Raw genomic sequence first — 25,018 nt, forward strand, 5'->3', positions numbered from 1 at the left:
GAGCAGGTGAAAAATAATGAGAGCAGTACTAGCTAACTGTATGTACAGATTTAATAAATTACCAAAATGGGTTTTCAGACAAAATGTCTCTTTTGTGCATCGCCTTCAGTGGATCTTAAAGTAATGGGTGAAGTAGAGTGAAGTATTCAAAAAACCGTAGGTTAGCTGGATTTTGTGTGTCTTATTTCTGTCTGAGCTTTCTGGCTTTGCTCTGCAGCGTTCTGGGGCAGCCCACACCGTCTCAGCAGCTGCCCTTGCCTCTGCTGCTGCTGCTCCCAGCTGCAGGAGAAATAAAACTGGCCGAGAGCAAAGCTGCCTGTGGCACATTGCTTGGTGTTCTCGTGGATTGTAGAGCAGTAAAAGCTGATCACTGCCAACAGCAGCGATTTAACAGTAGTGTTTGGCAGAGGAAGCTTTAATTCATCAGAGCCATTTCTTAAAAATTGTCTCTGTTTTTTTGGAGTAAGATAGCAACAGCAAATGCTGTACTTCCTTGCTCTTGCTGAGGATATTGTACGCTTTTTTATCTTGCTGCTGTTAATGGTAGTGCCTGCATGCACCTGTCTGGTGCGCCTTGCTGTGTCTCAGGGCCAGCGAGCAGCATTTCAGCTCTGCCAAAGGGCCCTGCGTCCTCAGGGCTTGTCCCTGTTTTGACAAAATGTGGTGGTGCCACTTCCACAAATGTTGGGCCTCTCCTGCTCGAGTGTAAGTGATTTCAGTGTCAAGTAAGGACACTTGTAAGCTCCACCATCATACTTGAAGAGGACTGAGATGAATGGTGTCTGTAACTGGTTTCCAGTCTGGTTTGAACACTGGACTGTTAAAAATGGCGCCTTTTGGTGAAGACTTGAGGAGGAGCCTGTGTCCACCCACGGACTGGCAGCACGCATGGTGAAAGCCAGTGGTAGGTGGGTCTGCAGAGCATAAAATCTCAAAGGCAGACATTTCCCCAGGGATCTTGTAACAACTGGAGAACAAGCAAATAAGGCAGGAGCAGGGCTGGCGTTGTTCTGTACACAGCTTTGGTCACTGTGAGGTTTTTTTTTTTTTAGCCTGAACTTCTAATCCCAGCACACCTTACTGCAGAGGTTTCTGTGCTGAGATTTAGAATCACAGAATCGCAGAATGGTCTGAGTTGGAAGGGACCGTTAAAGCCCCCCCAGTGCACTCCCGCTGCCAGGAGCAGGGACATCTCCAACCAGAGCAGGTTGCTCAAGATTCGCGAAGTCTTGCCCCTTTGGGGCAATGGTCACTGACTGACCCGAGCTGTCCCTGATGGGCTGCGGGGAAGAGCTCTGGCTGGGCTGGGCCGTGTGGCATTACGCGGTGCGGTGTTCACAGCTTCTGGGGGTTCCCGGACCCAGCCGTTATTTCCCCCTGCTAAGCTGGGAGGGGACAGGTGCCACGCTGACCTGGCACAAGGGCCGTGCTCTGGGGCTGTGCCCCCCAGTGCCTGACCTTGCGCTTGGACTGGTTTGTGGGGGCCTCAGGGGAGCGGTGAGCCCCCTTTATCGATTAAACACCCAGACAGGGCTTTACAGCCCAGTGGGGCCGGTTGTTTGTGCCAAAGTTAGCCTGCCGTCTTCGAAGGGACAGCTCCAGGGTGGCGAAACGCACGTCCCCCGAGGCGCCGTGGGGAAGACGGGACAGCCCTGCTGCCGCTCCCAGCCCGGCGGGGGGCACGGAGTGGGGCGGGGGGGAACGCGGAGGTGCTGCCTGAGCTCCGGGGGCAGCAGAGCGGCCGGGCCCCGGCTGCCGGGGGCTGTAGGCCACCCGCCACCCCGAGCGCGGCGGGGACTGCATTTCCCAGCAACCCACGAGGGGAAGCGCAGGGCCGGGCCTTCCCGGGTGGGGAAGGGCCGGCGCCTGCGGGAGGCGGGCGTGCGCCGGGGAGCGCGCTGCGGCGATAGCGGTAGCGGGTGCTGTGAGTGCGGGGAGCGGGACGTTGCGGGCGCGGCCCCGCGATCCGGTGGTGCCATGGCAGCGGGGTGCAAGGAGGCGCGGCCGGAGCGTGCAGGCCCCAGGTCGGGAAGCTGAGGGGCTCCGTTAGTCGCGCGTGGGTCGGCACCGCGGGGCAGGGCGGGCGGCGCGGGCTCCCCGCGCGTTGCGTGGCAGAGCGGTTCCGTGGCGTGGGCGTGACGTTCCCCGTGGAAGCCGGTGCGGAAGCTCAGGGCTGTTTTGGGGACCAGGGGCTGTTTGTAAGACCCAGCCTGAGCCCGGTCGGAGAGCACGGAGCCAGCCTGGCAGGCTGCCGAGCGGCCGGCGGCAGAGGGAAGTAATGGGTGAAGTAGAGTGAAGTATTCAAAAACCGTAAGTTAGCTGGATTTTGTGTGTCTTATTTCTGTCTGAGCTTTCTAGCTTTGCTCTGCAGCGTTCTGGGGCAGCCCACGCCGTCCCAGCAGCTGCCCTTGCCTCTGCTGCTGCTCCCAGCCGCAGGAGAAATAAAACTGGCCGAGAGCAAAGCTGCCTGTGGCTTTTTTAACGGGAAGTCGGGGAAATCCTCCTCTCCCTGCAGGTAGGAGGTTGCTGTGGACATGACCAGCAGTGTTCGATCCCCCCGCGACGTGGAGGTGGAGATCGGGAGAGTCTGTGGAGGGGCTCGCTGGAGCGAGGGAAGGCTGGGATCCTGCCATGGTGAGCGTGGTGCGGTCCTGGGCTGAGCTGGGAAGTCCAGGCTGGATGCTCTGGCTCTGTTCGGAGGCAGGTGGGATCCTGAGGGCTGGGGGCTTCTGCCCATCCGGCAGTCAGGAGGAGCCGTGCGACACGTCCGCGTGTCTCAAAAGTTGTCAGTATCTCTGTGGGCCCCCGTGTTTGACATGCCATTTCTCAAACAGCGTGGGTGGGAGCAGGGCTTTGCTGTTGCTTGTGGGTTCTCTGGAGAACCCTGCTTCTGGCTTTAGCGTTTTGAGAAAGTCCGGGTCAGACTCGCTTTGTTTTCTAATGAGGGAATCTGTCTGTCTCCACAGGCTGCAAAACCCAGTAAAAGTGTAAGAGGTGTGTACGCTCGCGTGCTTTCCTTTCGCTGTCCGGACGTGCTTTGATCTGCTGGGAACGCGTGGGACAGAGGAGGGGGGACACTGGGGTCAGGGAGCAGCCCTGGCTACTGAAACGATCCTTGTCTGAAAGATGCGGTTGAGCGCATTGTGTCGTTCCTGAACCAGAGAGATCAACCTGCCTCACACATCAAGTGGATTTGCTTACTGGGGTCCTATATTCCTTTCCTGTGGGCTTTCCCAAATCCGGGGGAGAATATATGCCTTTATTTCGGTTCTCCCCCTTACCTACTCCCTAACTGCTTGTGTGGAGGCCTCCTGCAGCCCCTGATACTGAAGCAGTGCTTTTGGGGTTGCCCTGGGGCTCTGAGACGCGGCGGGGTGAGAGCTCAGAGATTAGGCGCTGCTTGCAGCCAGCGGCTAACTGAATAGGAAGCAGCAGGCTCACTGGATAGAGATATCCCATTATTACCTAAGTGAAGCCAAATATTTTATCCATAAAATACCAGATCAGGTTGTGGCAGTTCTCTCTAGACCGGCCTTTACGCTGATGATGCGGGACACCAAACCTTTATTCTTGGGGGATTTCAAAAGAGCAAGCTATGTTGAAATTGGGAGCTTCTCTGCACCAGCTTGGTGAGCTCACCTGCCTCAGCACCTTTAATTTGTCTCATTTCAGACTCTGTTGATGATGTGCTTGGTGACCTCCTGGGATGTGACGGTAAAATGAACCTTCTTTGCATTGGAAAGGGCAGCACCCTTGTGCTCTTACTCCTCTCCTGGGAGCAGGAGGTGCTGGTGCAGCAGCCTTGGGGCTCCAAGGGGCTCCAGTTGGGAGGGGAGATGAAGCCGGGTGCAGAGTGGAGACCAGGGTTTCCCAGAGTCAGAGGCCGTTGAATAGATGGGACATCAGCTTGGGGAGGCAAAGTGAAGTTCGTCTCCGATTAAAAGCCTCTGCAGCAAAAAGCCTGTGACAGCAAATCCTCCCTTGGAGTGCCTAGGCCAGGAGTATGCGTGTGTCCATCATCCTGATCTTTCCCTATCTTGTTTCCAGATGAACCCCCTGTTAAATCTGCCAGAGCTTCTCAGCTGGCCCGGGGCAGCGGTGGGAGGGCCTGGGGCACCAGCTCGCAGGCCAGCAAGAAGTGAGTGCCTTTCAGACACAGCCTCTCCCGCTTGGAGATCTCTTTGTGCTGCCCAGGTCCTTCTGACCTGCCCCATCCTTGGCTCCTCCGCCTCGCTCCCTGCCCCGCTGGCAGTTCCCTGGGAAGGCATGTTACCTGCGATGTCTTTGGGAACTGGGAGCCCAGAGCCTGAAGCTTTCCAGCAAGAGCTGCATGCCCCCAGCCCTGTGCTTCTTCTGAAAATCCCCCTTGTAATGATTGCTTGCTTAAACACAGCAGTCCCAGCACTGCGATCTGTTCTGCTGGTGCTATTTTAGCCTCATTTTCTGTTGTACGAGGCGGCTGCTGCGGTGTGCCCGTGTGTGCCCTGCGCCCAGCCTGGCTGTCCCCAGGGCTCGTGTGCGGTGCTGCTAACCCCCAGGCTTGTGTCACAGGTCCTTTCTAGAGGACGATTTCTTCAGTGAACTTCCTGCAAAGGATGTCAAAGCTGCAAAGGTGAGTCCAAATTTTGGGAGAGAGCCTGGATGTCCTGAGGGCTGGGACTGAGCCATGCCAGGCTTGTCCCTGGTGTCACCCTGTCCAAGTCAGCGGTGGGATACTGGGAATGAACCCTGAGGTCTGGCTGAAGAGGTTACCCCTCCCTGGCATTGCTGTGGGGCAGGGGAGTGGGTGGATGGGGGGAGAAGGGCTTCCAAGTGCCCTGGATGAGATGGAGCAAAGCCAGGGGGACACATTGTGCTGCAGCCCAGCCTTCCTGGATGCACGTCAGATAAAGTGTAGGAGGGACCCTCACCTAAAGCAAGGGTCTGTGTGTTCCTGACGCTTCTCCCAGAGGCAGCAGGATCTCAGCAACGGAATCAAGGCACGGGGGGTTTCCAGTGAGGGGGACACCAGGAGGAGTTGGGCATGTCTTCTGCCATTCCATTAAATGAGAAAAACCAGGGGCCGGAGTGTGCAGGCAAGGGGTGAGGAGTTTCCAGAGTCTGCTTGTCTGTCTGATCTCTGCACTCCTTGGCATGCAGGGATCCAACTCCTCTGACGCAGACCTGCTGAAGACCCTGAAGGTGCGTGCATCCTTCATCTCAGCCCCACACGCGCTGCAGGCGTGGCCTCCAGCACCAGCCTTCAAAGGGAGAAGCAGCGCTCAGGCATTAGCAGCGCTCACCTGGCTCCCATCCTCGTCCTCTTGCTTTCCAGGACATGGATGACATGGAAGCTGATCTCCTGGGAATGTTGAAACCCAGTTCTGGGCCAGGGAAGACAGCCGTGAAAGGTCCTGGGAAATGTGACTCCTTGGGACGAGCAGTAGAAAGCACAGGGAAGCTGCTAGCTCCTGAGAAGAGTAATAAGGAGATTCTGCTCTTCATTTCATAGCCTGGTTCCAAATAAGCACGGGGTATTTTCTTCCAGGGTAGAACTGGATTGGCTCCCTAAAATCCTTTTCTTGGTCCTTTTTGGGGCTGTCCCAGACACAGAGTGGTGTTCTGGCCATGTGTTCTCCCTCAGGAGATCGCTGGCCCGGCCTCTTATCATGGTGCGGTGCCATCAGTAACATCAGCAGGAGCGACGGCCACGCTGCCACCTCCCACTGCACGCCATTTGGCGGTTCCCTGCTGCAGGTCAGAGACCAGGGGTCTGCCTGACCTGTGTGAAAGGAAAGCCAGAGGGGTTTGTTGGAGACACGCCAGGCCCCAAACTGCCCTGCTGTTCCCCAGGCCCTTTTCTCCTTCTCTGCTTGCAAGGAGATTTCCCGCCGCAGGGCTGGGGGGACTGTGTGCCACAATATGCGCTTTTAGGGGGCTGCCGCCAGAAAAGGGACCCTTGGCCAGGGTGGGAGAAGGCATCCCTGCAGCACCTCATCTCTGAGAGCGGTGGCCTCTCTTTCTAGGACAGCCTGTGCCTGTGGTGGAGAAGAAGCTGCTCACATCCCCTCCTGCTTCCCGGCAGTACAAGAAGTTTAACTTTGATGGTAAGGTCTTGCATCACTTCGGCGCGTAGATGCGTGGGGGCAGCTGAGGGTCCTGCCCTTGCGCTTTGCCCACAGCTTGCCGCTGCGAGCCGGAGGCGTGGCGGGTTAATGAGCCGGAGTCCTTCGCCCCTGTGATGGCAGTGCAAATCTGACCCCTTAGAGGTGACCCAGGGTAAAAAATGGCAGCTCAGCGTTTGAGGCCCGCCCCAGGACAGGGCTGGGGGACGGTTCCTGAGGGCATTGGCATTTTCACATGTGCTTTGGTTTTTGATGGCTGTCCGTAACCCTTGGGAGCACTTGTGTTGGGGAGGATTCTGTCCCACTTCCAGAATGGAGGCTTGTTTCCCGGCACAGCGGAGGCCTGGCTATCAGAGCCCGTGCTTTAACTGGGATCAGCGTCTGTTAAAATCAGTAAATGGCTTTAGGTGATGTAGGTGGGCCTTCTTCTCCCCTTTTTCTTTGCATAAACAGTGTTTGAACCTTAAAGCATCCACATTTTGAGTTATTTTCTTCTAGAAGAAAGAAAATGTGGAAAAAGCAAGCAGAAATGTAACCACTGAGTGTTTGAAGTTCAGGGAGATCTGGGGCATCCCAAGTCCCTGCAGAACCTGTGTTGATGGCTCAGGGCAGACGCAGTCTCCTGTCCCCACGTGCACACAGTGGGGAGTAGTGCTTGGCTTAGCACGGAACTGTTCTCCTAAATAACACCGGATTTATTGTTTTGTTTGTGTTTATTATTATTCTCCTTTCCTGCGCCTATGGGCAATTCACAGATTTAGATGAACCTTTGTCAGGGCAGGATGCTCCCAAGAAGCCAGCTCCAACAGACACTAAAAGCATCTCAGAGAATAAAACAGAACCGAGCAAAGAGAAAGGTAAGCAGGGTTGCTCAGGGGCGTCCTCTTTGTATTACATGAACCAACAGCCTGGGTTAGTTGGTGTGAGGTCCAAACTGATTAAACTGAAAGCCACCTCGTCCCATCTGAGCAACCTGATGTGGTTGGAGATGTCCCTGCTCCTTGCAGGGGGGTTGGACTAGAAGACCTTTGAAGGTCCCTTCCAACCCAGACCATTCTGTGATTCTGTGATCTCATATTAACCAGCATGGTCATTTACAGAGCAGCTTGGTAACGGGGTTGGTTGTGATGCAGTTCCCTGAGAGCTGAATATTTCCGGTGTGCCGCAGGTTACAGAGCTGCCCTTTCCATTCGGGGAAGGGAGGCTCAGGTCTCACCTTTGGTCTCATCCATCCTGTTCTGCATGGTGCCAACTGAGGTCAGGATTTGGGAGGCTGAGAGCATCACCGGCCCATGGCAAACCCCAGCTGGGGCACCGCTGGGTGGGAGGCAGCTGCACTGTGGCTGTGTCACAGGCACTCATCCCCCTTGCTCCTGCAGCAGGGATGCTGCTGGGTCTGTTAGCCTCCTAAAATCACCTTTCACCCTGGCAAATCCACTCTGGACACAGGTAGCAGCTTGTGGGTTAGGGCAAAAGGACTGGAGTGCGCTGGTGGAGCAGGGACTTCAGGCACAGGGGGGCATTGGAAACTCGCAAAGCGGAAGAAGCTCCTGGTGTTGGCTAGGGCTGGAAACCCCAGTGTTGGTGACACCCAGCAGAGTCCCATCGGTGGATGTGTGGCCACCAACCAGGCAGCAGTGCGTTGGCACTTTGTCACTTGCTGTGAGATTTGGTCACTGAAAAGGGCTGTTTAAAAACGAGGTGGTAAATGGTCCTGAGAGAAAAGAGCAGGCAGGGCTGCTTTAATCTCGTATTGTTTAAAAACAAACCAAAACAAACCAAAACCAAAACCAACCTGATTAAACCCCCTGCCATGCGCGATCCCCTCCACAGAGCCACCCCCGCCCCAGACACCCCTGCGCACTGTGGCCCCAGTCCGGAAGAGGGAGGACCTGACATTTGAAGATGATGATGATGACCTGATGGATGCACTGGGATTTGGCAGTGGCCCGAAAGGAGATGAAAAGCAGGGAAAGAAGACAGAAGAGTAAGGCGGGGGAGTAAAGCAGGGGATGGCTTGTGCATTGGGATGGTGCCACCATGCTGGGTGGGGGATGCTGGAGCTTCTGCCTGGGGGTCCCAGAAAGGAGTGAGAGCAGCCTTGTTTCTCACAGCAAGGCTGTGTGACGAGGGACAGCCCTGCCACTCGGAGAAACCCATCTGCCACTGTCCCTAACAGAGAGGAGCTCCGTCCAGCCCGCTCCAAGCTGGATGAGTTGCTGGGACGAGGCTCCGCGGCCAAAATCCTGGAACAGCCAGGCTTGGGAGAGCGCAAGGAGTTCCACCTGGATAAGAAGTACCAAAAGCAGCCAGGTGAGCGCAGTCGGGGACACGGGGAAGGTCTGCAGACGTGGCAGTGTTGGCTTGGGAGGGTGAGATTGGTTTCTAACACCCTTGCCCTCTCTGTGGTGGTATGTGGGGTTGCTGGTGGGCTCTCAGCCAGCGCAGGGGGAGGTGGCTGCTGCAGGCGTGGCGTATGCAGCTTTTGGGGCAGCCTGGGAGTGTTTGCGTGGTAGCTGTAACTCAGTTCTCTTTGGACCTGGGCAATTCTCCACGCTTTCCCCAGCCACACTGGGGAGGCACATTGCACGCGTGTTTCCAGGGAAGATGTTTCCAGACGTGTTTTCCCAGAGGCGGCGATCCCAGTGGGAATTGCAGGGGTGGAGGAGCAGGGCTGGTGTCTGCAGCTGGCTGCTCCTCTGGGCACTGACTCGAGGCTGCTTATCTGAACAGAGCAGGAAGAGAGTTGGGACAAGGAGGATTTTGTCTTTGGAGCGTACCAGCCCACGGTGGCTGCCTTGTGCAAGGGCCGGCCAGCGAGGAGGCAGTCTGTGAGGTACGTCTCTGCGTCTGTAGCGCCAGCCACTGGCCACGCCGCCCTGCGGTGGAGCGGGCAGGGTCCCCTCGCAGGAAGGTATGCGACTGCTTCTCCTTGCAGCAGGTTTTTAGCCGAGGACAGCACTGAACCAAAAGCAGAGCCCCAGTCCAAATCTCATGCTCCGGCCAGACAGAGCCCTGCGCGACGCAGCAGCACTGGAGGCGACTGGCTGGGCTTGAAAGATGAGGATTTTATGGATTCAGAGCCGCCATCCCCAGTGAAGGCCCCTGCAGTCAGCCACCCTGGCCCAGCGGCAGCCGGGCAGCCTGGCCCCACCAGCCAGCCCCTGGCCACAGAGGAGGCAGCAGCTAAACCCAACCTTCTGGAGGAGGAGAACTGGCTGAGCGCTGCCTTGTCTCGCAAGAAAGCCCAAGCACAGTCAAAGGCCCAGGAGAGAAAGGAGGCCCCCAGTGAAGGACGAGATCCCTGCTCTCCCGTCAGGTAAAGGTCATGGACACGGTGCTCCCATCTGCTCCGCACGTAGCTGCTCCGGTACAACCTCTCAGAAACACTTCGCTCAAATTTAAGAAATTAGTTTTAAGCACTATCTTGTCTCAGCCTGGGATAATAACACAGAGCTTTCTCCCACTGGTCCGGCCCAGAGTCCCATCACACCTCTGAGCTCTCCTTCCAGTCGTGGCCAAGAGTGCACATGCTGCCCCGGGTCCCGCGGCGCTGTCCTGGCTCAGCACACTCCCCCGAGCCCCTCGTTCCTGCCGTCATTCCCTTCCAGGCCTTGTTCCAGGCAAACCTCAGTTTACAGACATGGGTTCAGTCTCTTGCCGCGTGAATGGGATGGCGAAGGGAGCTGCGGATGAACAGCCGCACATCGTGGCGGGGCTGTGTTACCGGGGCTGCTGCAGGGAGGGGGTGCAGCCAGGAGCAGCACTGGTGGTGCTGGTTTTGAGGTGTCTTTGCTCCCTGTGCAGCCAAAAGGCTGAACCCTGCCACAGCCGAGCGGGACAGAGGCTTTCGCCTGCAAGGCAGGAACTGGTGCTGGGGAAAGGGTCGTGTTTGTCATCGCCTCCAGCTCGCCCACGTAAGATGCTTTTTGCTTGCAGCCAGCCAGCCACCCCCGCAGCAGCACCGCGGCAGGCAGCTGCACTGCAGGACCAGGCAGCGAGCGCGGACGGCTCCAGGTAAGGCCTCCTTCGCCTTCCGGACATCCTCCCCGGGGAGGGGTCCTGCAGAGAGATCACAGCGGAACAGCCAAGCTTTAAACGTAAAGAAACCCCAAACAGGATAACGCCCATGCGCCTCTCCCCAAGCTATGCCACTGCTGCACATCACTGGTGTCTCTGTGCCCACGCAGGCGGCCGCGCCCCTGGCTCAGCACCGCCACGCCAGCCTCAGCTCCACCGGCAGAGCCTGCCAGGGGGGATCCCTTGGAGCCCGTGAAGGAGAATCCTGCCAGAGACGCCAGCACCCTGGGTGTGTTTCCTGTGGTTGTACGGTTTGGGCAGCAGCGTGCAGAGAGGGCTCCCCTGCCCTGCAAAAAAAAAAAGGCAGGAGCCACAGCATCGCCTTGGCCATGTGGGGTCTGGCCGTTGTTGGGGTGGGCTGCCACACTGCAGGATGCCACCATCCCCAGTTTGTGGCGGGTGGGGACATCGTGCTGGGGCGTGCTGAACCCCGCAGTGCTTTTGCTTTTGGAAACCTGCCTTTGGGGTTTCAGAGAGCTGCCAGAGACCTGCTCTTTCTGAGCAATGTCTGGGCGTAAGTTCTTGCTGTCCCTTCTCTTTCCCTCTCTGCTCCTTCCTCCTTCACGCTCGTCCCAGTAGTGCTCTGTGCTGGAAGACCCCTCCTGCCCTGGGCTGAGACTGCACTAGCCCAGAGGCCACTGAAAGTGGCTTTGGGGACCCAGCTGCCTCCCTAGGTGATGGGGATGGAGGAGGAAGCTGTGCTTTGCCCCTGAACTCACTGTGCAGGGCAGAGTCCCTCCATCCTGCATGAGGTGGGGTAGGGGTGCGGGTACGGACAAGCCTGTCTGACCCTCCGTCCCCATCTCCAGCCGCTGGAGCAGAGCAGGACCCTTCTCGCTCTGCCCAGGAGACCCAGGCCCTTGTCCTTCTGGGAGGGGATGATTCCCACTGCCTCGTCTGAGTCACGAACTTGTTCGATTTTCAGTCCCCGCAGCCGCATTCCCAGGAAAGCAGGAGACACAAGGCCCTGCACGGCTCGCTCAGGTAGGTCTGCTGGTCCCATTCCCCAGGAGATGTGGGTCGGGGTGGTGATCGCAAGCCCTCCCCTGCCGACTCACCGCCGTCCAGCACTCTGTGCGTGCTGGCTTGGCAGGAGGAAGGATGTGTCCCGTTTTTTGTCTCTGGGAGCCCCTGTTTGTAGAGGCAGAGTGCCTGGAGAGTTTTGAGGTGCCACAGGTTGTATTTGTCAGACCAAAACATGTCTGCTCCTTTGTAAATCATGTGTGTTTACAATCCTGCGTTAGCCAAGTGGCATTTACATAGCCCCCCAGGCAGCTGTGTGTTATATAAATGAGACAACAGAGCCTCCAGCTGATAAAGGACTTTTTCTTCAGCTGGCTTTCCCCGGTGTTGTGCTCTGAGAGTGTTTCTAGACAACTAAAGGGGAATCCGAGGCTCTGGCAGAGAGGGCAGCTTTTGCCTGGTCTTTGAAGCCCCCGTTTCTCATCTAGCTGGGCTCCCTCCCCTGCCCTGGTGGCAGGACACACGCTGTGTCCCAGAGGAGTCATGGTCTCCTTAAGCCTGTCCCCAGCAAGGAAGGGCCCAACATGCTTGTGTCTGGGGTAGGGGCTGCTGAGCATCACCTGCGGACAGGGAGAAGGGACCCAGCAATGGAGTTGGGCTGGGGAAGGCTGCAGGAGGGACCGCCGTACGCTGGGGATGGATCGCTGCTCCCAGGCCAGGAGAAGTTCTCCCCAGGGCTTTACCTCCCTGAGAGCATCCCTGTGTCTCCGCAGGTTACCGCACCCAGGGCACAACTCCAGGCTGCCCCACAGCTGCAGGTGAGGCACGCGCCCTCCTTTGGGGGCTGAAGACCACATCACAAAGCCACTGATCTTGAAGGGCCTCAATCTTCTCTCTCCATCCCCGTAGGCAGAGTCCTCAGCCCTGGGCGTGCTGGCTGAGAGGACGCTGGGGGCTCCAGCAGCCCAGCTCTACGAGGACGCGTCAGGCTGTCAGGCAGCGCTGCTCCGCGCCCAGACCCGTGTGGCAGAGCTGGAGAGCCAGGTAAGCCCCATCGCCTGCTGGCTGGGGGACCACAGGTGGCGCAGGGGAGGAGAAGGGGCCATGCGCATTCCAAATCGCATCAGGGTGACAGGGGAGAGAGGAGAAACCTCCCTGCCCAGAGGTGCCTGTGGCCACCAATTGTTGCTGTGGGAGCTCCGTCCCCAGGGCAGCACAAGGACCGTCTCCCTGCATGCCCGGCAGGTCCGGACGCTGGAGCTGGAGCGTACGCAGCACAAAGTATTGCTGGAGAGTCTCCAGCAGCGGCACCAGGAGGACCTGGATCTCCTCGAGAGCGCGCACAGGTACCAGGCTCTTGTCCATGCTCCTCTCCTGCGTCACGGCCCTGCCTGCAGCCCTGTCCGTCTCCCCTGGGGTGGGAGCGCTGGGGCACTTCCCAGATCCGTCCCTGGGGCGGGCACAGAGCCATGTCAGGGCGGATCTGGTGGGAACAGGGAGCAGCCGTGTGGGTGAGCCAGGGCGGAGGGTCCGCTCTCCCCAACACTGGCCCATGGGTGACAAGGAGAAAGGGCCAGTCCCCTTGCCAGCACGTCCCCAACCAGAGCACCACAGCGGGCAGCAGCAGGAGGGTTCAGGGCTCAGCCTGCAGAGAGTGAAGCACCCTGTGCCTCAGTTTCCCCATGCACACAGCGACACCGATCTTCTCCTAAATCCCCATGTGCACTTTGGGTGGAGAGTGCTGGGTATTGGCGTGAAAGCCAACGCTTCTTCCTTGCCGTGACCTCTCCGGGCAGGAGCCAGCTGAAGGTGGTGGAGGAAAGCTACGGGCAGCGGGAGGAGAGGCTGCGGCGGGAGAAGGAGCAGCTGGCAGCTCAGCTCCTGTCGCAGAGCCAGGACGCGGAGCAGGCACGGGCAGAGCTGCTGGCGCAGCACCAGCAGCGCCTGGCTGCGCTGGAGCAGCAGAACGCGCTGGAGCTGGAGCGGCTGCGAGAGCTGCAGAGGTGAGAGCAGCATGGGCGGCACGTGCGTGGGGCTTGTTCCCCTTTTTTGCAAAAGGAACCAGGGACTGGGGACACAGTGAAAGGAAGAAGCAGACTCCAAAGCACTGGGTTGTGGGCAGCTCGATGGCTTTTGGGATGGGGATTTGCTTTGTAGGTGGGCACAGGAAGATCTGGCTGGAAACATCATTTCAGAGTCCATGCACTGTATTCTGAAAGATCCTGAACCCCGAGTTCTATCTCCCCAAATCCCTTTTATTTAGCTCGGTGAGTCACTGCTGTCCACATAGTTTGGGTCAGTGAGAAATCAGTTTTTGGTAGAGAAACCTGTAACCCCCAAATGTGGTCCATCGTGAACAGGGATGCCTGTCGGTGTGATGCCCTGTGACAAACCACCATGCCAGCTCCGCTCCTGGGGCCTGATTCTCAGCCCCACGACCAGGCCTCTTCCATGCTGCCCATCATGGGGAGCACTGGTCTGTAGCAGCCCGTGGCGGGCTCCTTCCCCCGTATCCCACAGGATATCCGTCCAGGAGATGCGCAAAGACCACGAAGAGCAGCTCCAGCGGCTGAAGCGGCTGAAAGACCTGGAGATCGATGCGGTGACCAGTGCCACTTCGCACACCAGGTACCGATGGCTGGTGTCACGCCCCCACATTATTCCATGGCCAAGGTGCTCCCTGTCCCAAGGGAACCAGCCTTGGGCTGCGGCAGCCGGGGCCATCGCCTCTCCCACCTGCTGCCTCCAGGGATGTTGCGCTGTTTGATAGCTGTCAGTACTCCCCTAAGCAGCAGCTACACCTTCCTGCTGCTCTGCTGTGACCCAGAGAGGTTTGGGGAGAGTTGCCTGGCCTTTGGCCCACCACACATCCCCCTTTCCATTGCGGTGAGACGGAGTGTGTCCCGCAGGGGTGACCCTCCTCTCGCTCCTCTCCGCAGGTCTCTTAATGGTGTCATTGAGCAGATGGAGAAGTTCTCTAACAACCTGCATGACCTCTCACATAAGGTGGAGGTCACACACCACACCACCTCCCAGGAGCTGGCCATGGGGGCACGGCAGCGGGACAAGGAGCTCCAGGGTATGTCTGCCATTCCCCTGCGTCAGAACGGCTGCGGGGTCCCCGCCGGGGCCGGGCACACCGAGAAAGCGGGGAGGAGTTGCTCCAAGTCAGCCAGAGGCTGGAAGCAGAGGCTGGCAAAGCCCTGCCTGCTTTGGTCGCTGGAGGTCTTGGGGTCACCTCTTTACAAAGCGGTGTCCCGGGGACAGAAGGTGATGTGCAGAAGGTGATGAGCACAAACGTGCGCAGTTTTTTCTGTGACTATGGTGTGGACAGAGAGGGGCTTCCCACCTCGTGCTGCTGATGGCCCTGCTGCTCCCTTTCCCCAGTGCTCCAGGACAGGCTGTCACAGCAGCAGAGGGCCATGGAGGAGGAACGGAGCCGACTCCAGGAGGTGATCGCTAAAATGGAGGCCAGGCTGGCTGAGCAGGCGCAGCTGCTGGAGCAGGTGAGCCCATGCTGTGTCCTCTGCCCAGGCCAGCCCTCCCGGCTGGGTACGTGGCCTGTGTCTTGCCCACTGGAGGTCCCTGGCCTGGAGCCTGTGAATGGCATCTGCTTCTCCCGTGTGTGAACCCAGGAGCGATGGAGGGCGGTGGCGGAGCAATCCAAGGTGGAATCGCTACAGCACTCGCTGGAGGAGCAGCGGCGAGTCGTGACCCAGCAGCTCTCCATGGAGCGAGCAGAGCTGGAGAAGGCGAAGGTGAGGTGGGGTGGACGTCTCCAGGTGCTTTTCACATGTCCCATGGATCTCACGGGGGCTGCACTGCGGGGTGTGGTGGAGGAAAGAGCCGGATGCTGTGCTGCAGCGTCCTTCTTCTGCCCTCTGCCTCCTCAATTCCGCACCCGCTCAGAGCGCGATTCACAGTCGGACCAACGCTGTGGCACACGGGGCTGCTGTGTGCGTGCACGATGCGTGCTGGTTCTCACAGAGCGTGGGGCCAGAGCTCTCCATGCAGGGAACACGCCAGGCTTGAACCAGCCTCTGGATGTTGTGTGGGGTTTAGTGGCAGAGATGGGTTAAAGGAGAAAAATTCTACAGTGAACGAGACTTCATGCTTTCTCTCTCCCTCTCCTGGGATGCTCCCAGAGCGCTTTGCTGGAGGAGCAGAAGTCGGTGATGCAGAAGTGCTCGGAGGAGCGACGGAAGCTGGCAGTGGAGTGGGCTGAATTTCGTACCCAGCAGCAGTTGAGCAAAGAGCAGATGGAGCGCAGTATGGACCGAGCGCTGCAGATGGACTCCCAGAGAGAGGGCACCATGCTGAGCCTGGCCAAGGTACCACAGCGGAGCCCCTTCCCATGGCCTCCAGCACCACCTGGACCGCGGATGGGTCCTGCCCACGGGGGAGACAGTCTGAGCTGCCTTCAGGTGTCACTCGAGGTGGTGAGAATCAGGCTGTTCAGGAACAGCCTCCACCAGCCTGTTTCAGATGTTGACTGAAGTTTCAGTCACCTGCCTCTCCCCTCTGCCTGTGAGGAGTCTGAGCAGCCAGATGAGGCACAGCCACCTCCGTTGTAGGTCTGGTGCGAGGAACCCCCCATGGTGGGTTAGGCAAAACCTCCCTGTGCCACTGGGACACGCCCAGAGCCAGTTCTGCTCCCCCATGGGGCTGTCCAGAGGGGATGTGTAGCACGGAGTGCAGCAGAGCTGCATTTTTAGAGGCTACCAGGGTGGAAAATAACCGTTCAGGGTGGGTATTTCCACTCGTGACAAACTGCTGTGCCTTGAGCCTGTTTTAGGGTGTGCGGCATGGTGAGGAGCTCCGTCCTTTCTTGGGAAGGAGTGTGTGTGTGTGTGTTCGTGTACAACCCCAGCTCTGCCAGGCCCTGGGCCGCAAGGGTGAGTGGGTCAGGGTACTGCTTAAGTACCTGGTGGTGTTGCTCTGCACCCCAAACTGGCGCACATGAGGAGCTCAGCAGGGGCAGAATCTCTCCTGTCACTTGGGAGGACATGAGATGGTGTCCGGGTCGGGGCAGGTTATGCATCACTTTCCCCTGTGCCTGTCCTAGGAGCAGGCAGAGCTGAAGATCTGGGGCCGTGAGCTGAAAGGCAAGGAGGAGCAGCTGGCAAGGGACAGGGAGCAGCTGCAGGAAGCCTGGCAGGAGCTGAGACTGGAGAAGGAGAAGGTGAACAGGGCCGCGCTGCGCACCCAGCAGCAGGAGGAGGAGATCAAAAGCATAACCAGGGTAAGCGGAGCGCCTGCGCTGCAATTCACAGCTGTGTACGGGCCGGCAGCAAAGCCGGGGTTTCACACTCCTCCTGAAGTCAGGAATCCTGTCCTGGGAGCGGAATAAGGGGATGCACAGAGCAGCCCTGCTCCTGGGCAGCGAGGGTCCCTGTCCCAGCCTCCCTGGCCACTCTGCCTTGCAGCTCTCCTCCCAGAAGTACGAGCAAGGGGAGCAAGCCCTGCGGGAGGCATGCAGGATGGAGTCTGAGCACCAGACCAGGCTGCAGGTCATGCAGCAGCACCTGGAGCAGCTGAAGCAGCAGGAAGAGCGTCTGCACAAAGTGAATGCCCCCTTGCCTTCCCTTCTCAGCTCTGGGGTCCCATGCCAAGGACCTGAACCTTTGCCAACAGCTTCTCTCTCTCTTTCTCCTGGGGACGGGGTAGGAGCGGCTGAGCATGGCTCTCCAGCGGAGACAGCTTGAACAGCTACGCGAGGAGCTTCCCCACAACCCCATGACGCCGCTGACCGCAGGCCAGGACCACGGTGCCCCTGTGAAAGGCCTCTCCCGCACACTGTGTAAGGCTTCCTGCATACTGCCGATGGGACGGGACATGTTGAGGGGCAGCTGCACGTATATGCCCCTTCTCAAGAGGCTTAGGGTGTTCCTGGGCGCTGTTTTAGTTCCCCTGGATATAAACCTCAGATGTGAGTTGGTGTTGGCCTCCTCGTCTTCTGAAGGAGCTCAGCGGAGCTCCCTGAGCCAGGGCAGTGCTAGGAGAGGGCAGAGGGGGCAGGAAGGGACAGGCAAGTGGGCTGAAGCCTGTTTGCACTGGGAGCTTGGGGAGGACCCTGCTGCAGGGACACGCAGGCAGCAAAAAAAGGGGATGCTCTGTTGTCTCCATCTACAGTTCCTCTGACGGTGGCGACATCACACACCCAGGCTCTTGCTCCAGGATTTCTGCCTCCCATCGGGGTGCTCCCTCGGCACGGTGTGGGGGGTAGCAGCGAAACCCTGGCCACGGCCAGCCCTACCGAGCTCTATGCCAAACTGCTGCTGCTGAAACACCGGGCCCAGCAGGTGAGACAAGGGGGAGACCAGGGCTGGAAGGGGTTTTGAACCAGCTGGGTGGGAGCAGGGCTGAGTTCGGGCCTGGCAGCCCCAGGGTGAGGTGTCTCCGAAGGTCATTACTGAGCCACTGAGCTGGGAGGGCTTGCAGAAGTCACGGGGACCTACAGGAGTGATAACAGGAGCAAGGTCGGGTGGATCCTCACAGCTTGTCTCAGGCTGGCTCAGTGTCCAACCCGAGATGGACATTGTCCATGGCTTGATGGGGTCAGCTCTCTCCTCGCCCTGTCCCTGGGTGTGAAAAGCTGGCTGTGCTGGACTCTGGCTTTGTGATGGCCCCAGCCGTTCTCGTCAGCCCCCTGCTTCCTGCTGCGCCTGTCCCCAGGCACAGGTGCTCTTTGAGGCTTCTGCTGCGGGCCGTGCTCAGAATGGGAGGTGATGGGCTTGGGGGCAGCCAGTACGCCCCGGGGGTACTGCAGGTGGGTACCTGCCCACTGCCCACTCCAGGAAGGAGGGTTTGGGTTACTTCCCTTGCTCAGGAGCAACACCCTGGACGGTGACCCCGTTTCTGTGGCACTCTGATGTCCAGCCCATCCATCCTTCCACTCTTCTTAGGACCGCGATTTCTTAGAGGATGAGCAGTTCTTCCTGGAGACTCTGAAGAAATCGTCCTACAACACCTCACCTCTGTCAGTCTGAGGAGGCGGCATCCCTGCGCGCTCCCCAGGGGACGGCTGGCTCCATCCGCGCAGGAGGCCGCTGTGCCCCCCACCCGGGGGAGGAAAGCACGCAATAAATGCATGCAGTTCTCGGCTGAGGAACTGGCCTTCTCAAACACCATCTCGGAGTGTTCTGAGGGCCGTGAAGCCGCAGTTTGTCTGCCTGGAGGCTGGCACAGCTGTGTCCTGGGGCTGCACTGAGCTGTGAGGGTCCCGCCGCTCGCAAGCAACTCCCCTTTTTTTCAGCAGAAACCTGGCTGCTGTGCAGGGTTCACCTCCCGTTGCTTCTGCCCCAGGCTGGCAGCAGAGCTGTTCCGCTGCCTTTGGCAGGATCTGCGCTGGGGACAGAGCGGCGGTGGCGGAGATGGAGCCTGGAGAAGAGGAGGCTCCGGGGAGACCTGAGAGCGGCTCCCAGTGCCCAAAGGGGGCTGCAGGGAAGATGGGGAGAGACTCTTCAGCAGGGCCTGGTGTGACAGGATGAGGGGTAATGGTTTTAAAATAGAGGGAGGATAGGTTTGGATTAGATATTAGGAAAAAAATTTTCACAATGTGAGTTATAGAACACTGGAACAGGTTGCCCAGAAATGTGGTGGAGGCCCCATCCCGGGAAACATCCCAGGCCAGGCTGGACGGGGCTCTGAGCAACCTGATCTGGTTGGAGATGTCCCTGCTCCTGGCAGGGGGGTTGGACTAGATGACCTTTGAAGGTCCCTTCCAACCCTAACCATTTTGTGATTCTATGGGGAGGGGGCGCCCGGGCCGAGGGGGGAGCCCGCGCCTCTGGTGCTGTGCTGGCGTTTCTAGTCAGGCACTGCGCGGGGCAGCCCCGTTACTATGGCAGCTGAGGGGCCTTCTAAACCAGGCCGTGCGCGGCGCAGCCCCTGTCGCTATGGTAACGGGGGCCTTCCAGGCGGGCGGCGCGCACCATGGCGGCGCCCCTGCTGAGCGCGGCGGTGCGCGGCGCCCGGGCCTTCGGCACGGCCGGTGAGACACGGGCCGGGGAGCCGCGGTTCCCCACGGGTGGGCAGTGGGAGCCGCTTGCGGGGGGAGGAGGGGGAAGTTCTCAGGCGCCTGGGTTCCCCAAGCGTGCTGGCGGGGCAGGCTGGGGGAGGCTGGGGTGGCTGCGGCCTGGGACCGCGCTCCCGCCCTTCCCGCGCTCTCTCGGCCTCGTTTCTTGCTCTCTGTAAAAAACGGGAACTTTCTCCGCATCCAGCTGTGCTGTGCAAGCGGGCAGCCCCGCTGGGGCCGATGCCCAACGAGAATATTGACGTCAGCAACTTGGAAACGCTGGAAAAATACCGCAGTTTCACTCGCTACTTCAAGCTGGCGGAGAAGGAGAGCAGGAAGCCCCACTGGTGGAAGACGTACCGGCAGCACACCAGCCCCCAGCCAGGTACTCGCAGAAAAGGCTGTGGTGTGTGGATTTTTGGTGCTGAAGGTCAGGAAAGCTGCTGTTCGGGTCACGGGTTTGCCCCGCAACCTGCGCTGTGAGGAGCTGGTGAGGGGCTCTGGCACGAGGTTGGCCTTTCTCCGCTGTAGAAGTTTGCAGAGCGCAGGTGTTTTCAGGGGAAACGGACGGCAGTTTTCGGGAAGGAGGGAGGCTGGCGAGGACCTCCCAAGGAGCGGAGTAAAGAAGTGATTCCTTAGAACCCTAGTAGTATCAGAGAAAGCAGACCGGGAGCCAGAGCGTTAGACCTGCAGCAAATAACGGGGTGTGGCTGCTGAGCAGAGACCAGAGCTGCTGACCAGCTGGCAGAGCTCTGGGTCTGGGGGCGTGATGAGTTGGGGGAGGGGGAAGGAGCAGAGGTGCGGAGGTGCAGAGGGAAGGCAGAGGTGATAGAATTGAGTCTCTGACGTCTTAAAGTTTGTGTCTCTTTCACACCCTCTCTAACATTTTGCAGGGGTTTTGTGTTTGTGTATTTTGGGTATTCGCATTATTCAGGTGCATGATTTTTTCTCTCCTCTCTGAAGAGCCAAAGACTGACATCAGCCTGCCACGCGATAAGCTGCTGCGAGCAAAGGAGATCAAGGAAAGAAAAAAGGTCCTGAGGGAGAACCACCAGAATGCCGAGATGGAGAGAGCAGCGCGGCTCCGGACTGGTCTGTGCCTCGCCACCTCCCCCCTGCCCCGGCTGCTCCGGTCCCCGGCCGCCTCCTGCAGCGTTCCTCTCTCCTTGCAGTGCTGATCCCCCTCGATGCAGTCAGAGCTGAGTGGGAGAAGACGAGCGGCCCGTTTCACAAGCAGCGTGTGGCGGAGCACTGCGGGATATTTCGTGACCTGTTCGAGGGGGCCACCTTCACCCCCTGGGTTACGCTGCGGGTGGAGTACAGCCCAGACGACGAGCACTTCGTGCCGGTCTACTATGGGAACATGGTGACTCCGACAGAGGTGCGTGAGGGAGCTGGGAACAACCTCGGCCCCACGGGAAGCCTGTGGGTGCCATGTCAGGTGCATCTAATGAGCATTGCTCCTTCTGGGGGATTTCTTTTACGAGGGTATTTCCTCTGTGATGAAGAAATGTGTTCCTTGGACATGATAAGGACAGAGCTTTGTTACAGGATCGTTTCCTATCGGCAGGCTGATGTTTGTTACGCTCTGGGGTCTCGCCAGGTGTAGCTGGATTGCTCGGTGTGTGGCTGGGCCTGGTGTGTGCGGTGTTGTGGCTGCACCCGTGATGCATTTGCATTCTTTGCCTTGAAAATCGTGACCTGGTCTTAACAGAATCTGTTGTTTGGGTGATAGACATCTCTTTGTGTTCCTCGTTTAGGCTTCCAGTGCCCCTGTAGTGTCGTACGAGGCAGAGAAAGGCTCCCTCTGGACTCTGTTGCTCACAAATCCAGGTGAGTACAGGTTCTTTAAGTAACTCGTTTAGGCGAGGTTTTTTCACTCTGCTTTTGGTCAGCTCCCGTTTCTTTTGGCTGCGCAGTATCTTTTAAGTAGGGATGTATTACATATGCAGGGAGGATTGCAGCCTCCCCGTATCTCCAGCAGTTGAGAGACGGGACAGTGGTGCAACAGGACCTTTCTGTAGTGGAAGCGATTCCCTGATTCTCATCTTTTTTTTCTCCCCAAGCTCCTCTGTCCCTCAGCATTCTGCCTGGGAGGTGGGTTAGCTGGCACTGTTCGCTCTGAGAAGCCAAGACACGGTGAAGCAGCTGACCAAGAAGTCCTTTTAATCTTGGAATTATGTCTGTAGAGTTCTTTGCTCCTCATTTTAAGCTGGGTCCTATAAGAATGAGTTACTTTTCTGCCAGGAAAGGATTGCTGGGAGATCTCAAGCTGCCCTTTCTGTTCAGAGCGGGGCTGGGCGTTCCCACTTTGGGCTGATGCAAGCACCAGGTTGTCAGCACCTCGCCGTTCTCTGTTGCAGATGGACACTTAAGAGACGCGGACTCGGAGTATCTCCACTGGCTGGTGTGAGTACTGCGCAGCCGGGCTGGGCGCGTTTGGCTCAGGGAAGGCCCCGGGCGGAGGGAGCAGGAACTCCTGCAGCCGGGTGGGGAGCTGCTACTGAAGAGGCTGCTGGTGCTCACAGCACTGGCTGTGAGTTTTCTTCCAGTGAAAGCGCCCACTACTATTTGTTCACTTGTCAAACAGGGTGTAAGTCATGTCAAAACACAGCACAGAGTGCTTTGGAATCCTGAGTGAGCCTGCTGGTCCCAGTCGGGGGAAATGAATGGATATATAGCAAAGTAAACTTCTTTGTGTTCAGGACAAACATCCCTGGCAACGACGTCACATCAGGAAAGGAGATCTGCCATTACTTGCCCCCCTTCCCTGCCATGGGAACCGGCTACCATCGCTTCGTCTTCCTCCTCTTCAAGCAAGACTGCCCCATAGATTTCAGCGAGGATGTTCGGCCGATGCCGTGGTAATTCAGGCTCTCTCTGGGCAGTTTCATGCTCGCTTGGCTTGGCTGTTACTGCTTGTTATGATGACGTGCTTGTTACTGCTGTGGGAGAGTAGTCCCTTTTAATCTGCAGAGTTGTTCAGAACCACTTTGAGTTTTTGTGTCGCCTGAATCCACAATCCAGCCCTGCGAGTGCTGCAGAGTCCTGTTTAAACCAGGCTGTTAAGACAGTGGTTTGCCCTGCCTGGGGCAGAGATGTGCACAGAGCTGGAGAAGCTGGGAGGTTTTCTCTTAGTGACTTCCTTTAACACTTCTGTTACAGACTCTGGGATGATGTGGGGAAGTAGTTGCCTACCAGAGCGCTGCCAGAAAAAAGGTTCACCTCAGTTCTTGTGCATGTGTCTTGTTTCCAGCCACAGCCTCAAGATGCGAACCTTTAGCACGTTTGACTTCTACAGAAAGCACGAGGATGCCATGACCCCGGCAGGGCTGGCGTTTTTCCAGTGTCAGTGGGACAGCTCCGTTACTTCTGTCTTCCATCAGCTTCTCAGTAAGAAGGGCAGCGGGCAGGGGTGCTGGAGGGGGCCGGTTTGTGGGCTGGGACAACGCAGGGAGTTGGGGGCGAGCTGTGGCTGTAGGCTCTTGCTTGGTCCTGGCGCTGGTCGAGGATCTGTTACGGCACAGACGGTGCTTACCGAGCCATCCTCCACCAAACTGACAACAGTCTGAGGAGACAGCCTCTCGATGGCAATTTGGAATGAGCGTTTTGAAATAATACCAAGGGCGCCTTCACCAGCCCTGATCTCGTGTGCGCGTGGGGGCTGCTGGTGGAGGGGAGGGCCTGGGGTTTGTGTCTGAGCCGTCTTGCCAATGTTCTGCATCGCGCCTTCACAGATATGAGAGAGCCTGTGTTTGAGTTCGTGCGGCCGCCCGTCTACCATCCTCCGCAGCTGAAGTTTCCGCGCCACCAGCCTCTGAGGTACCTGGACAGATACCGAGACACCAAGGAGCCCACCTACGGCATTTACTAGGGGCCTGCGCTCCTCTCGAGGTGCTCCGGTGTGCGCTGGGCTGTGGGCCTGGCAGCCGGCTTCCCTGCACTCACACAGCTGCACCTCTGGGGGGAAACAGCGAAGTCTCAGCCCCTCGGCTCCCAGTTCGCCCTTGCTGGGAAGTGTGCCAGAGGCGTTTGCAGTGCTGGCAGCTGTGTGGTCAAAGGGCTGCCTGAAGAGGACGTTCACAGATGAAAGCAAATCTGTGGCCATGCTGAAATCTTGCTGCTGATCCTGCAGCAGAGCTGATCAGTAAGCGTGCCCTGCCTCGCTTCTCTGCAAGGATCACCATTCTCCTTTCCCCCATTCATGGAACAAGTGGGGCCAGACCAGCCTGAAATTCTTCACGTTGGAGCGCTGCGGTTCAGGACTGTGTCGGCTTTCATCTGTGCAGTCCTCCTAACGAGATGAGTCTGATTAAACGCACTCTGCGTGATGCTGGCAGAGCTGTCTGTGTTGGGAAGAGGTTGGTATCCCGGCTAGCGAGCGCAGAGCTGGGGAGTGCAGCCAGGTGCGGGGGGAGGGCAGCCCTTCCCCTGGCTGAGGTCTCTTTCGCGTCTTAGATGTTGTAGGGTGGGAGGAGTGCGGCTGTGGAGGTGGTGAACCTGCACAGCGTCAACGTTTGTGGAGCTGGCTTCTCCCAACAGTTACCCAAGCACGTGGGCCTCAGTCTCCTTCCCCTCGCTCCCCGGTGTGGATGAGGGGGCAAAGGCAGAGCTGCATTGCTGCTGGGGTTGGGGCAGACGCGCAGTGTGGCCCAGCACTCCGCTGCTGCCCCTCCTGTACCCGAGCTGTGGAGAGGCTCTGCTTTCTGCTCTGCAGGGCTGTTTGTGCATCCCCCGTTAAAGCCCACCCAGTCCAACGCCCTGCCAGGAGCAGGGACATCTCCAACCGGATCAGGTTGCTCAGAGCCCCGGCCAACCTGGCCTGGAACGTTTCCAGGGATGGGGCATCCACCGCCTCTCTGGGCACCCTGGGCCAGTGCTCCACCACCCTCAGCATAAAACATTTCATCCTAATGTCCAGTCTCAATCTCCCTCCCTCTATTTTAAAACCATTGTCCCTCGTCCTGTCACACCAGGCCCTGCTGAAGAGTCTCTCCCCACCTTCCCTGCAGCCCCCTTTGGGCACTGGGAGCCGCTCTCAGGTCTCCCCGGAGCCTCCTCTTTTCCAGGCTGAACAGCCCCAGCTCTCTCAGCCTGGCCTCACAGCAGAGCTGCTCCAGCCCTCTCAGCATCTGCGTGGCCTCCTCTGGACCCTCTCCAACAGCTCCACGTCCTCCTGATGTTGGGGGCTCCAGAGCTGGACACAGCGCTGCAGGTGGGGTCTCACCAGAGCGGAGCAGAGGGGCAGGATCCCCTCCCTCGACTGCTGCCACGCTGCTGGGGGTGCAGCCCAGGATGCGGTTGGCCTTCTGGGCACAAGGGCGCATTGCTGGCTCATGTTGAGCTTCTCATCCACCAGCACTCCCAAGTCCTCCCCCTCAGGGCTGCTCTCATCCATTCCCCGCCCAGCCTGGATTTGTGCCTGGGATTGCCATGACTCAGGTGCAGGACCTTGCACTTGGCCTGGTTGAACTTCATGAGGTTGGCACGGGCCCACCTCTCCAGCCTGTCAAGGTCCCTCTGGATGCCATCCCTCCCCTCCAGCGTGTCGACGGCACCACACAACTTGGTGTCATCGGTGAACTTGCTGAGGGTGCACTCTATCCCACTGTCCATGTCGCCGACAAAGATGTTGAACAGGGCCGGGCCCAGCACGGACCCCTGAGGGACGCCACTGGTGACCGGTCTCCACCTGGACATTGAGCCGTTGACCACCACTCTCTGAGTGCGGCCATCCAGCCAACTCCTCATCCACCGAGTGGTCCGTCCATCAAACCCATGTCTCTCCGGTTTAGAGAGAAGGATGTCATGTGGGACAGTGTCAAAAGTTTTGCACAAGTCCAGGTAGATGATA

General features: G+C 58.5%; 2 protein-coding genes across 5 annotated transcripts; both read left to right on the forward strand.

The window, feature by feature from the left end:
* Positions 1-118: 118 nt before the first annotated feature.
* FBF1 (Fas binding factor 1) lies at positions 119-18,277 on the forward strand. Of its 4 annotated transcripts, none has more exons than XM_086762445.1 (31): positions 119-156; positions 2,516-2,634; positions 2,967-2,994; positions 3,673-3,714; positions 4,048-4,138; positions 4,552-4,612; positions 5,140-5,181; positions 5,315-5,459; positions 6,006-6,086; positions 6,860-6,961; positions 7,938-8,091; positions 8,284-8,417; positions 8,838-8,940; positions 9,043-9,423; positions 10,044-10,121; positions 10,295-10,413; positions 11,110-11,168; positions 11,921-11,965; positions 12,057-12,191; positions 12,393-12,493; positions 12,944-13,150; positions 13,668-13,775; positions 14,087-14,226; positions 14,535-14,653; positions 14,783-14,905; positions 15,293-15,478; positions 16,213-16,389; positions 16,574-16,711; positions 16,815-16,947; positions 17,280-17,449; positions 18,053-18,277. In XM_086762445.1, exons 2-31 carry the CDS (start codon positions 2,632-2,634, stop codon positions 18,134-18,136), a joined length of 3,489 nt encoding a protein of 1,162 aa, XP_086618571.1. In that variant the 5' UTR covers positions 119-156; positions 2,516-2,631; the 3' UTR covers positions 18,137-18,277. The 4 variants fall into 4 exon arrangements, with proteins under 4 accessions (XP_086618571.1, XP_086618574.1, XP_086618575.1 ...); XM_086762448.1 differs by having other exon boundaries at positions 9,046-9,423; XM_086762449.1 differs by having other exon boundaries at positions 5,315-5,390.
* Positions 18,278-19,063: 786 nt separating this feature from the next.
* On the forward strand, positions 19,064-23,496 carry MRPL38 (mitochondrial ribosomal protein L38). Its single transcript, XM_086762524.1, has 9 exons — positions 19,064-19,140; positions 19,370-19,549; positions 20,128-20,256; positions 20,337-20,545; positions 20,925-20,997; positions 21,528-21,573; positions 21,870-22,028; positions 22,421-22,557; positions 22,902-23,496. The coding sequence occupies exons 1-9, from the start codon at positions 19,083-19,085 to the stop codon at positions 23,036-23,038; spliced, it is 1,128 nt and encodes a 375-aa protein (XP_086618650.1). The 5' UTR covers positions 19,064-19,082; the 3' UTR covers positions 23,039-23,496.
* The last annotated feature ends 1,522 nt before the right edge of the window (positions 23,497-25,018 follow it).

The sequence above is a fragment of the Chlamydotis macqueenii genome, chromosome 18 (genome assembly GCF_036417535.1).
Source record: "Chlamydotis macqueenii isolate bChlMac1 chromosome 18, bChlMac1.mat, whole genome shotgun sequence".
Classification (NCBI taxonomy): domain Eukaryota; kingdom Metazoa; phylum Chordata; class Aves; order Otidiformes; family Otididae; genus Chlamydotis; species Chlamydotis macqueenii.